Raw genomic sequence first — 13,568 nt, 5'->3', positions numbered from 1 at the left:
AGGGGGAGTCTTCTGGGATGGTATGTCGTCTTCGCAAATCCCTATATGGCCTAAAACAATCTCCTCGGGCTTGGTTTGGAAAGTTTAGCAATGTTGTTCAGCAATTTGGTATGACTCGGTGTGAAGCAGATCATTCTGTCTTTTATCAACACTCGAGTGCTGGATGTGTTTACTTGATAGTATATGTTGATGACATCGTTCTTACAGGAAGTAACAACCATGGCATCTCTCAATTGAAACAACATATTTGTCACCATTTTCAGACCAAAGATCTTGGCAAACTCAGATATTTCTTGGGTATTGAGGTGGCACAGTCTAATGATGGTATTGTTATATCTCAGAGAAAGTATGCCATGGATATTTTGGAGGAAACTGGGTTGATGAGTTCAAAGTTTGTTGATACACCCATGGATTCCAATACTAAACTTCTACCAAATCAGGAGGAGCCTATATCTGATCTTGAGCAGTATAGACGATTGGTTGGGAAATTGAATTATCTTACCGTTACTCGTCCTGACATTTCCTTTGCAATCAGTGTGGTAAGCCAATTTCTTAATTCTCCATGTGTAGATCATTGGAATGCAGTCATTTGCATCTTGAAGTATATTAAAAAATCTCCTGGAAAAGGATTGTTATATGGTTCTAATAACCATATAAGAGTTGTTTGCTATTCAGATGCTGATTGGGCAGGACCTCCTTCTGATAGAAGGTCTACATCTAGGTATTGTGTCTCCATTGGTGGTAACTTGATCTCGTGGAAAAGTAAGAAACAGAGTGTTGTAGCAAGATCCAGTGCAGAAGCAGAATGTAGAGCTATGGCCTCAACTACCTGTGAACTTGTTTGGCTCAAGCAATTGCTTCAAGAGTTACAATTTGGAGATGTTACTCAAATGACACTTGTGTGTGACAATCAGGTTGCTCTTCATATTAGCTCTAATCCTGTCTTTCATGAGAGGACCAAACACATTGAGATTGATTGTCATTTCGTTCGGGAAAAGGTTATGTCTGGAGACATCAAGACTAAGTTTGTTAACTCAAGTGATCAGTTAGTAGATATTTTTACTAAGTCTTTACGGGGGCCTAGAATTGATTATATTTGTAACAAGCTTGGCACATACGATTTGTATGCTCCAGCTTGAGGGGAAATGTTAGATATTGTTTGATATTATTAAGATATTGTTAGATATTGATAACCACAATATCAAACAATATCTTCTATTTAATCTTTTTATTTTCAGTTACTTTTTTTACTTGTACCTCTCTCTATTATAAATAGATTACCCTATGTGTGGTTTATACACAAGGGAGATTAATCTCAATCCCTATTTTCTTTATTCTCAACAAAAACAATTAGTAACTATTTTACCTATAAATATAATGCTAACTCCCAGGGCCACGAAACAAAACTATTTTCGCCTTAGTGCTCTTTACTTTACTTTAGGTCAAAAGGGTTCTTCGTATTTGTCTTCGGTAAAAGAAACTCAATTCTTTTGCTGACCTACAGCTAATAACAAGGTTCTAAGACGAACCATTGGTTCCTTAAGCCTTCCATTGGGCATTGGGATGAACGGCCATTCTCCATATCACTTAGGAGTTGAAGCCTAAGGCAATTTAAATATAGGACGGATGTAGGCTCAATTTCTGGGCCCATAAACTTTAAGTCGGCTTTTGGATATTTAATATCCATTTTCGAGTATCGGGTCAAGCCCCGAACGACTGGGACGGTCCAAACTTTAAGAGTTTGGCTCGGCTTGACTTGTTTAATCCTCTCTAATCACAACCAAAGGCTGCCATCTGTTGATGATCTTGATTCCTAGTTATTGTTAAATTTTCAGCAGGCATTAAGAATATATTGCCTATGTTCAGCTAGAGTGATACATAGAATTATTATTGCAAATAAGAATCACCAAAATAAGCACAGGGTAATACTAGCAAGTAACATTGCAAAGAGGAAATACAGTTCATTGAAGTAAATTCATAGCCACAATACAGAGAAACAAAGATTTTCAGATAATTCCAGAGTTCAAGGTACATGATCAATATCCAAGAATGCTATAAACACAACCAAATCATAAATCTCATGGATACAAAATGAAAAAGTACAGCTCCTGCTAATAATCTATGATTACAAAATCAATCGCACATGTATACCCCACTCTCAAGTCTGTCACTAACCTCGTAGAAGTCTGTCTTACCCTCCGAAGCCGGCCGTATAGAAACTCCAGACAATGACTGGGTTACTTGTTCTGAAAATTTCACATAACCAACAACCTCAATTTCCTCATCATCTTCACTGGAATCTACCGGCATCCGAACTCTCAACCTGCCAGGAGAGCCCTTCAACGGAATCTCTGGCACATGCCATTTAATTTCTCTTTCAGTCCTATTTAACACAGCTTTTGGAGAAACCTTCAACAGAGTAGGATCAATGGGTATTTTAAGAGTGAAAGTAACATCATGCAAGGGGACTAACAAATCAGGGTTTGAAGCATATTGTATCATGACAGAAAGCAAACTCCCAGTATGCCGTTTCGTAAGTCGAACCCTCAAAGGCAAAGGCGTCAACCTAGGAACCAAGCTATACTTAATAATTGGTATTGGCTCCTCAGAGGCCGCAGTCCTCACATGAAACAACCCATTACCAAGACTACTAACACGCGAACTCTGAATAACAAATCTCTTAACAGCACTGGTTCCGTCAATTCGGAATGAGAATTCAGTTTCCTTATCACCAGCAGTTTTGGGTGGTAAAGTTCTGAGGTAAACAACACCCATCAACCCCACTCTTGCTAGCAACGATTCCCTGAACTCTGCACTAATCACCTCAGAGATATACATCTCAGGACCCTTCATCTCAGTTTTCTTCACCAACAAATTTTCAAGTGGAGTTCCAGAACCACTTTCAGCAGCTGCTTTAGGAGCAGCATCAGGCCCAGTTTGCAACAATTCAACCCCACCAAGACCTTGCGGTTTGGGAGGTTTGGTTGTGCCCACAAACTCGGAAGGGTCCAGTCCACCACCCCAAGCATCGTTGAAACCTTCAAAAGCTTCTCCAATAGAAGCTTGCTCATGCCCAAACTCAACTCCACCGTAGTTCCCTTCAAAACCCTCCACATTTATCTGCGTGGATTGGGTAGCCTCGGGAGGAGGCAATGTGGTGACATCAAGCCCTTCCAAAGCCGAGGTTAAATCGGTAGCAGGGTCCTTTGTTTTCTTGAAACCATCAACAAGTTCCTGCGGCTTGTTAATAGCATCACTAGCTGCAAAAGGGTCCTCCACCTGAGGCTCTTCTGGCTTCTGCTGCGGCTCCTCCTGCGTTTCCGGCTGGGCGGGGGCAAGGCTGGCGGCGACCTCTTCGCCGGCCTCTAGCGTCTCCGGCGGCAACTCGAAGGAGACGGTGGATAAGGCGTCGATGCAGGCCTGGTGCTCGAGCGAATGCACCTCCGCCGCGAGCCACGTGTCGGCGCCGCGGATCTTGTTTTCGGTATCGATGGCGGAGTGCACCATCTTGGCGATGCTCTCGCCGTGCATGGTGGCAAGCATGGCGGCGAAACGGATGTTGCTGACGCCGCGGAGGACGATGTCAAGGGCCATGTAGATCTCGGCGTACTTGCGGCTGAGCTTCTCCGGCGTGACATCGACGCCGCGGCAAGCCGTCACGACAACACTGACGGCCTGGTTGACGATGTGGATGCACTCGAACACGTTGACGGAGTTGTCATGGTCCGCGACGGTTATCCCGAGCACATAGATGCCATTCACGAGGCGGTACACCACGCGGTAACGGCTCTCCACCCCGACGATGACCTGGCCGCTCGACGCCGCGAGGGGGTCGTCGCCGATTGATTCCGCTGCGTAGGCGTCGTCCGGCGTGGAGTGCTTATTGGCCGCGAGGGCGCGGCGAGTTTGGCGAAACGCGGAGAGGGCGACGAGGGCGCGTGCGGGAGGGAACCACTCGCGCGTCTGTAGAAGTATGTCGGATCCATTGGCGGGTTGCAAGGAAAGCGCTAGACAAGACATCGGAGATTGGGATCGCGTTCAGTTAGGAAATTTGAAATTCTGAGAACTCGAAAATGAAAATTGGGGATTGAACATTCAATTTGCTCAACACAGAACACAGACAGAAAGAGAAACTCGCAGATCTGAGTGTGGTTGAAGACTGATTGGACTCGCTACAGGAATCTGCCACCGCTCTCCTTTCTCATTTCCTTTTCTTCCTTCTTCCTCTCCTTTTTTTTTTTGGGTCTAACCATTTCTTCTCTTTCCATTTGCTTTACCAATCATATTGGGCCGATCCATCCTGAGGCTGGCCCATAACAGGTTACCTACTTAGTATCGTAAAGTTTTATCTGAGTCTGCGGATATTCCTTGTGTGATTTTTTTCTTTCACTGATTTAAAATTCCCCCCAACTATTGCTGTATAAATTAATTAAAATGTTGTTATTTTTCAAATGATATGATATCACATCATTCATTATCCAAAAGTGCGACCTGGCGTGCTCTTCAATAGCGTTGAGAATTTGGGATGAAGAGGATCATTTTGACTCGATAGTTTGTCATGTGTGGAATGTCAACCCTATATTTTTGTGATTCCATTTTGTGAAAGATTTTATGTATTTTTGATAGATAAAATAATGTTCTTTTCTGTCTGAAAAAGAAATCGACCAGTTCAAAATCTTTCACGAACAAAAATTATCATTTACATTTATTTTAAGACTTTTCATGGTCCATTTGTTTCCTCAGCTCCTCTGACTTCATAGAACTCTGAGTACTTTTGTAGCACAGAACCATTTGAGAAATATAGGAGCCTGTGTTCCATCCTGGAAGGACGCACTTCATTATCGTAATCTTCTGTCCAAGGTTCTTTTTTTATATTTGTTTTACAACTAACACTTTTTATTTATGTAGTTAAAGCAATAATTAATTTGTGATAGAAAACAGTGATCGCAACAGTCCCGTGAAACTAATATAATTTATTTAGAAAGAAACAAACGTGTATAATTATTTTGCCAATACCCCTTGATTCCTTCAGAAGTAAGAAACGTAGTAGTATAAAAATGAAAACAGTATTAAACGTGTTTGTTTGTTTGTTCGAATGAATTGAGACGGTAACAGTGTTGCATTAAATATTGGATAAATGTATATACATTTTAACAGGCCTGAGAAACTAAAATAGACAGGTGTCCCTGTAGGACGCAGAGGTTGGTTGCTATCCTATCAGTATCCACACAAAGGTAAATACATCTTAATCTCAACAACGACAAAAGAGAAGGTCACATTCATTCTCTTCACTGTCCCTTCAACTAACTTCCACCAAAATATATATCCAACAAGCCACTGACCACTCACCTTCTCTACCCACCACCACAAGTAAAGCCCTGCAAAACCCAAACATTTATTCATATAACACTCCCTCCAATAAAAGCCAAGTTCTTGAAAAATATTTCAGTACAAATCTCTATTAAGATGACAGAACTATTCAGATCTCAATATTTTTCATACAGATCATAAAGCAGATCAAAACTGTTTCAAGTCAATTTTTCATTTGAATTGAAAAAATGATGCTATGTTTGGGATGATGATGTTTGAAACTGCACGCGTTGCGTGTGGTTAAATCTACTTTTGAATAGGTAAATTATTTTGCAAGAAAACATACAGATCACCACCACAAACTATCTGAGGATAAAGGAAATGCGAGCTTTCTTGGTTACAACCATGTTTTAAGGAGAAAGGAAACATCTTCGTGTTAACTTACACCTCAAACATACTTGCTAAGGTTTTATAATTTTAACCACTATAGCATATTTTAATGAAATATTTCATTGTTCCGGCCATGTTTTAAGTAGAAAGGAAACTTCTTCTTGCTAATTTTCACCTCAAACATACTTGCAACAATTTCAGATTTCATTATTTTAGTCGTGACAGAATATTAAGATGTAAGTTCTAAGGTTGTGAATATACCTCTTGAAATGGTTGAGCGAAGCTGCCGTTTAATTCATGATGAATATAGTACAAAGGGAACTACAGAGAAAGGCAAGAAAATATCATTTAATTAGCGATGCCATGATTTCAACAGCAACAAGAAGATTGATTTTTCATTCCTTATATAATGCCATGATTTCTATCTGAACACCCTCAGTCCTCATTCTGTTTCTTTCTACCCCAGTAAATTAAGCACACATATAGAAAAACAATAATAGTAATCTCAAGCAATTGTAACATATTTAACCATGTGTGTGTTTAAATAATCATGATACCAAAGATCATAGGAACTAACAATTTTCAAGATCTGCTAAAAAATATGTTACAAGTCACAACCCAGTTAGAGAAAATGCTCACGCATTAAATTAACTTTGTTGACAGGAACATGAAATTAGAGCTGAAATAAGCAGAAATTAGAGACAACACAGACAATTCCCAGGCGTAAGAATCCTTTATGATCAGGAATTGAAAGCTTACCAAAGAGAAAGATGGTCAGCATTAGAACAAGTGTAACTTGAACAGAACACCCATATCGTGAGTGGAACGGCCTTTGAAACTGTCTCTGGCTCTGGCAGATACCAATGCGTCCAAAACGCTGCACAGAACAAAAAATCTGACTGTAAGCAAAGAAAACTAGAAGAAATTTTTTCTTATCTCCTTATGCACTTATCCATCTAACCTGATTGAATATACGAACTACTCGCATGGCCTGAGGATATTCTTCAAACTTTTGTTTCCAACATAGACTTTTGAATCCTTTTTCTTTTGGGGTGGCATCAACAGTTCGTGGAGTTTTATCTCTTGGCTCATCTTCGTCAGCAATTACAACTTTTAGAGCACCGTAATTAGGTGGATTCCACGTCTTTCTTGTACTTGTTCTATCTGTTTGAGAAACTATCTCATCATTACTTCTGGAAACAGCATCTGCTTTTATTTCAATCACATAATTTGCATCCTTGTTGGCAGAAACGACATCCTTAGAAGACTTTTCGCTAGCAGATAAATCCCGGTTGCAGAAAGTGTTTATATCTACAATTTTATCTTCTTTTTTTACTTGTTTCTGCTGAAGTGAGCTTATCTTCGAGGTGGTAGCCTCCATGGATTCATCATCAGTGCTTTTTGTGGTCTGACAAGTTCCGGATAGAAACGCAGCCAGATCATCTCGCTCTTCTTCATCCAGATTTACCCACCGAAGGGGTTGCTTACCTTGCTCAATAAAAGATTCTCTTAGTGCTTCTTCAACTTGGGTAATTTGGCTTTCAATGGCAGAAATAAACTGCCTATGCCTAGTGTTTGAATTGTCATCACCCTGATGTCGGTAGCTTAGCCTGACAGCTTTCTCAAACTCCTCTAACTGTTTCAGCATACTCAAAACACAACAAGGAATATTCAGTCTCAAGGGATATGACAAGAAACAATGGAGAGAGTTGACTCATCAGAGAATACTACAACAAGAAAACTAAAATTTTTTGTTGCAAAAGTACACAGTCAAAAGAGGGCACAAAGGGAGAGGAATTCAATATTAAAGAAAAGTATATTGACTTACCTGCCATTTTGCAGTACCTAAAGCAGTTTGTAGCTCTCTGCATAGTTCATTTAATTCCGCAGGAGTTGACCTTTCTCTCTTTACTCTCAACCATGCCCTGTAAGCAGATTCCATTCTGGATAAAGAAAGACATGAAATTTATGTCAGACATAAATGACAGTCCAATTTTTTTTTTCAGCATAACATGGTCCAATATATTTGTAGACTATAGTGATATTGAAGACATGACCAAACTCATCCTAAATTAGGACTGACTCGAAAAAGGACATGTCAGTGCATAGATCATCTAAATAGCTTCAAGTATTTTGACCCCAGATATAAGATGGGAATCTACTGTAAGTTGCCATTCATATCATTTACACGCCCAATAAGATCAAATAAATATCAACTTAGCAATAGTTCCAAAATTTGATGCAAACCCTTCGTTTCTATTATTTACCCCAACTACCAAAAACTCCAAACGCAAGCGCCAAAGGAAAAAGAAAAATCTATCAATTTTTTTTTTTTTTAACTCTAGCTGAGCAAAGAACAAATAAGAAATAGGAAGAACGAAAGACACAACACGGCGATGGGAAAAACAACCCACCAGAACCCAAAAAACCCACACATACCCAACATGACCTCAACCCACAAGATGCAAACTTTAAACATGGAATTCATCTAATCTCGTGATTAAATCAACCCAAGAGACGAATTGGGGAACGTACACATCAGCCGATTCCTGCACCTCTTCCGCCGCAGAGAAAAAAGCGTCCTTTCGCCATAGATCAAAGCTATTAGCTACCAACATCTTCAGCAACACCCAAAACCCCTCCAAACGACCCAAATGAAGATCAGACAGAAAGGGGAAAAAGACAGAAAGTCGAATCCCTACAAGCTGGAAGGAAGAAACCCACACACGAAGCTATGCCTTGTTGAAGAACAAAAGCTATTGGGTGGATCAAAACGCCACCGGTTCTTTCTCTTTCTTCCCCTTTGTGTTACGGCGACAGAACACAGAGGGAGGGGAGAAGAAAGAGAAAGATACCTCCGAACGAACAGAGAGAGACGTTCAAGCGACCCTTCTCTCTTTTTTATCCTCCACGTCTTGTTTTTCTGGTTTCTCTTCTTTTCGGTTCCCATGATCAGGTGCTGGCAATTCCACCATACCCCATGCTTTCCAGCAAACATTATCAGCCACGTGTGCAACTGGCACACGTGGAAGGGCTAAAATGTCACATGAGGTTGTGATTAGGGCTGCTGTTACTATTGGGCCCCATCTCTTAATTACTGACTATATATTTTGTTATATAGAAAATATTCTTTCCATTGTTAATTTCTTAGGCTTGTGATTTGGCTGCTCTGATAATGCCATTATAATGTCAAAAAAGCAGTGAAAGAAAGTAAGAATAGAGTTCTCACCTAAATGCATCCTAGTCACACTTCACTTCCCAACCTTTTCTTCTTTGTTGTTATTTTTTTTTTCTTTTTCTGGTGGCCACAAACCAAGTTTTGTTTTTTCTGCCTTATTTGTTGTTTATTGCTTTATTTTTTTAGTTTTTGGAATATTTTAAAACCATTAAATAAAACCTACCAAAATTGAAAGTGGATAAAAACGAGTTCTTTGTTTGATAAAACCCATTTTGGAAATTACTGCATGGACTTTCGAAAAGAGGTCATGCTATATACGGTTTCAGGGTTGGGTTCAACTTCGCCTAATTCACATTAGCATTTCTTCACTCGTCAGATATAAATAAAATTTTCAGATTTCATTTATATTGAGTCAAGCTTTAAAACAAAAATATGTTTTACTTTAGTGTTGATATTTGGTACAAAAAAAACTTTTGTATTTTTTGTTATAAATTATGACTTTATGCAGTTTATTATTAAATTTCAACAAAAAATTATCATATAAAAAATAAGATTGAAATTTAAACATATATTTTGACGTAATATCAATATAATTATAATAATATTTTAAACGAGTTGTGTTTGAATGAGTTTTAAAAACTGAAACTATATTCAATAGTTTTTATTCATATGAACTCAATTTTATTCACCAAAATTTTTGTTTGCATGATGTAATTTATTTTGTTTCTAGATTATGCTTACAGATTCAGACAATTATGGTCTATTGTAAAAATATGTTCATATATGCATAGTATATTACGTAAACGAGATGAAATTACTAACAACATTAAATCAAATTAAAATATCAATAAGTATTCATCCAATCGGTACTAAATTTGACCCAACAAGGTAAAATCAAGTTTATATAAATAGCAGATCAAGAACAGAAGACTCTCCCATAATAAATCAGATTTTGTATAAAAGTTTCTCATTAAAAAAAAAAAAAGTGGAAGATACTTCATCCTAATAACACAAATATTCAAAATAAAATAAAATAATTACAATTTCTATCAGAAAAAAAAAATTATTAGAACTCACAATTTCTTGTGTAGTATTTTAAAATAACCTTTTTTGTGCAAAGTTTAACTCTCACATAAATTATAAGCAAATTGAGGGGAAATAGTATTAAAACAGAAATAACAAATTAAAATACAATGCTAATAAATTATTTGATATAGTTACTTATAACTTTTAAAATGGAAATAAAAGATTATAAGAGAAACATTATTAAAATGAAAATAAATTATACTTAAATATTTTGTCGCAAAAGAATAGCAATTATGTCCTTAAATAAATATTACAAAAGAGTTTGTTGGTGTACCCAGCTCACTCGTGCATATCATTAATGTAATGAATAAATATTTAATATATATTTAAAAACTAATTATAACATACTTTTTAAGATTATAATTTGATGAAAAAAAGGTTCTTTTAAAATAATAGAATTAAAATAAAAAATTAATATTAAACAATAATAGGTAAAAGGGTTATATATTAAAATAAGTTACTTTAATAAATATGAAATTATTTAATTTAATTTTATTTCATATTTTAATTAATTATTTATTATAATATAGAAACCCATACAAATTAATATTAATAATATAATTATTGAAATAATAGTAATATAATTATTCAATGTGCATGTGATCTAAAATCGTAATTGATTATGGTTCACTTCCTTCTTAAATCCATCATCAACTATTCAGAAAGTTAAAGTTAAAATTTTGTTTAGTTGTAATGTTTTTATATTTTTCAGTACATTGATTTTTTTTGTAATAAACGGGAAAAATTGTTTTCCAAATCTATCTATTGTTTTAAAACAAAGGACAATTAACTAAAGAAAAACGTGAGCAACACAATTTTTGTTCAAATACATTTATTTATCTGCAATTGAATGAACTTCACATAGTTCCATTAACAAGTGTTTATGAGGGTGAAGTATTTTCATAATCAAAAGTCAGGACACTAATTGGAGTGAGTTTTTTTGTCTCTCTCTCGATATATATATATATATATATATATATATATATATATATATATATATATATATATATATATATATATATATATATATATATACCCGCATCATCAGGAATCAAACTCTTACCAACATGTTTAAAGAACCCAGTTATACTAACTGTACCACTTTATTGATTTCCACCAAATATTTGGTTGTCACATGTTCCTTTTAAAATAATGGGACACCCAAAATTAAGAGGAAGAGTGTGTGTGGTCTCATTTTAGTTGTTGGACTTATGATGAAAACAAAAATAATATAAATATGCATTTTGGTTCTTTAAAATAACATTTTCTTATATCATTGTCGGTGACCTCCGATGTTGAAGCCCAATGTAGCAATGCGTGAATCACATGATTTAGATAAAAAGTCAAACACATTTGTTTGAAGTTACAAGTGATATGAGCATGATAATTTTTTTTTTCTCTATTTCATTTTGAATTAGATATCGTATTTTAGTTGAACGCAAATTTTTAATATACACGGAGTTTTATTTTATTTTTTGAAAGATCACTCTATTGGAAAGCTTTATTCAATACAATCGTTTTATGACTTGATAAGATGAGTTCGAATTGAAGGGTGTAGTTCGTAATTGGACTTCGAGGTACTACGATATGTTATTTGTGCATTTAGTAAATAAAACAAACCGACACGCACAAAAAAAAAAATTAAAAGGGAGATTGCGCCTTACATGCTGATCGAAACGAAATGACTATATATCGAGAACAATGTGTTACTTTGGAAAAATGGATATCGAAAAAAATGTGACGATGAATCGGTACAAATTTGGGTGGATGAATTTTTGTGTTTTTGATTGGATTGAAAGGATAAAGTGAGTGAATTTGAAAAAAAAAATTTATAGAAGTTAGTGAAAGATTTGATTGATGTGATAGATAAAATAAATTGCAAAAATAGATAGAATTAAAAAGTTACCAAAATACCTTGATGGAAAAAGAGAATGATTTTGTAATTTGATGTTATAAAAATAATTATAATTAATTAATACGAATTAAAAAATATTAAAATTATATAAAATTTTAAAATAAAAAAATTAACTTTTTATGAATGTAAAAAAGTTATACAATTAAATTTTAAAAAAAAGTTAAACAATTAAATTTCAAACAAAAGTTATATAAAGTTAAAAAAAAAGTAAAAAAGAAGTACAAAAAAGTACAAAAAAAAAACACAACATACACACACACGACACCGATGTCGTAACTGGTGTCATACCTTAATTGTCAAGACACCGGTTACGTAATCAGTGTCATCCACACACACACTTGCACCGCACCAGTTTGCTAATCTGTGCATATCTTCATCGTCACCATCTCCTGCATGTGCGCCACCACAGCCCACCCCTTCATCATCTTCCTCGCCCACCACACCCAATCACCTCATCTTCTTCCCCCTCATGGATGAACTCAACAATCCCCCTCTATGACAACTGTTTTACTTGCATGGAAACGAAAGCACAAGGAGCAGTTTCATCATCTGCCTAACATTATGCACCATCCCTCCTCAAATACGTTTTCTCATATCCGTTCAACTGATAAAAAACAAACGCGTTATATCACCAAAATTCGCTCTCTCAAATAGCTGGTTGAAGAGTGCACAAACGAACATTGCGTAAAAGAAATTGTCCAATTTTTGCTTGTATGAATGGAATATGCTTTCTTGAGTCACTAAAACAACTTTTAAGTTTTGCATTAACGGAGATCTTTACCCTTACTTACTGACATAATATATGAACTAACTGGGCTTATCTTCGTATTTTACTTTTTCTTCTATAAAATGTTAACTGTTATTTAATGTTAATTTTATCTTTTTTAGAAAAAATAATTATTGTTTTATATATTCATTATTTTATTTTTCAATACAATGATATTTTAATTTCTTTTAAAAAATTGAAGAGGATGAAGATAAAACACGAGAATATCATGCTAAAAGAAGATAAACCGAACACCATTCATTTCGAATATGATGTATAAGACTATAAGAATAGAACGTAAGATTTAAATATAGAAAACAGTATTTTATGTTTTATTATTAGATTTTATTCTTATAAGCTAAATACTTTAACAATAACGAGTCAACTTCGTATATATATATATATATATATATATATGGTATTTTTAATATCTTTTCTCATAAATTTATTTGTACTTAAAATTATCATGTTGTATTCATTATATATTTTCCAATTCATAATAAGATTCTTGATTCGTCATTTATTATCAATCTCCTATTCATAAATTTGTTCTTGGTAGTTCTTCTGCACATAAAAATACAGGTTAAACTTAACGTCAATAATCAATAAAACTTACAGATTTACTCTACTATATGATAATCACTTCAGACTTAAAATTTTAATTTAATTAACACATAATATATGCTAATAGTATTTTTTATCACCATATGATTTAATAAATACTATACAATAATAAATATAAACGTGTCAGAATATTAACAAAGTCATTCAAAATAAATTTATACTAAGTATGCATGACGATTTAATTGATTGATATAGGACTTTCTGGACCGCATATTTTAAAGATAATGCAAATGCACATACCATTATTTAGGCGAATCTTCCTCTTAAGCATTTTGGATGGTAGGTTTTGCATTAGTTAG

At 35.2% G+C, this 13,568-nt stretch overlaps 2 protein-coding genes across 3 annotated transcripts; both read right to left on the bottom strand.

Moving 5' to 3' along the window:
* Nucleotides 1–1,936: 1,936 nt before the first annotated feature.
* Nucleotides 1,937–4,257, bottom strand: LOC114178402. Its single transcript, XM_028064274.1, has one exon. The coding sequence runs from the start codon at nt 4,018–4,020 to the stop codon at nt 2,134–2,136; it is 1,887 nt and encodes a 628-aa protein (XP_027920075.1). The 5' UTR covers nt 4,021–4,257; the 3' UTR covers nt 1,937–2,133.
* An 825-nt stretch (nt 4,258–5,082) lies between these two features.
* LOC114178403 lies at nt 5,083–8,603 on the bottom strand. Of its 2 annotated transcripts, XM_028064275.1 has the most exons (6): nt 8,236–8,603; nt 7,529–7,643; nt 6,662–7,336; nt 6,460–6,577; nt 5,962–6,021; nt 5,083–5,378 (listed from the first exon to the last, which is right to left on the bottom strand). In XM_028064275.1, exons 1-5 carry the CDS (start codon nt 8,316–8,318, stop codon nt 5,996–5,998), a joined length of 1,017 nt encoding a protein of 338 aa, XP_027920076.1. In that variant the 5' UTR covers nt 8,319–8,603; the 3' UTR covers nt 5,083–5,378; nt 5,962–5,995. The 2 variants fall into 2 exon arrangements, with proteins under 2 accessions (XP_027920076.1, XP_027920077.1); XM_028064276.1 differs by lacking the exon at nt 8,236–8,603 and having other exon boundaries at nt 6,662–7,349.
* Nucleotides 8,604–13,568: the final 4,965 nt, after the last annotated feature.

The sequence above is a fragment of the Vigna unguiculata genome, chromosome 3, assembly GCF_004118075.2.
Source record: "Vigna unguiculata cultivar IT97K-499-35 chromosome 3, ASM411807v1, whole genome shotgun sequence".
NCBI classification, from domain to species: domain Eukaryota; kingdom Viridiplantae; phylum Streptophyta; class Magnoliopsida; order Fabales; family Fabaceae; genus Vigna; species Vigna unguiculata.
This window is presented reverse-complemented; position numbering and strand designations above follow the sequence as displayed.

Coding starts and splice junctions, on each gene's coding strand:
- LOC114178402 (XM_028064274.1), bottom strand. CDS start 4,020: ATGTCTTGTCTAGCGCTTTCCTTGCAACCCGCCAATGGATCCGACATA.
- LOC114178403 (XM_028064275.1), bottom strand. CDS start 8,318: ATGTTGGTAGCTAATAGCTTTGATCTATGGCGAAAGGACGCTTTTTTC. Junction 7,644..8,235: donor GTGCAGGAATCGGCTGATGT/GTACGTTCCCCA, acceptor TTCTTTATCCAG/AATGGAATCTGCTTACAGGG. Junction 6,578..6,661: donor TAGTTCGTATATTCAATCAG/GTTAGATGGATA, acceptor TGTTCTGTGCAG/CGTTTTGGACGCATTGGTAT.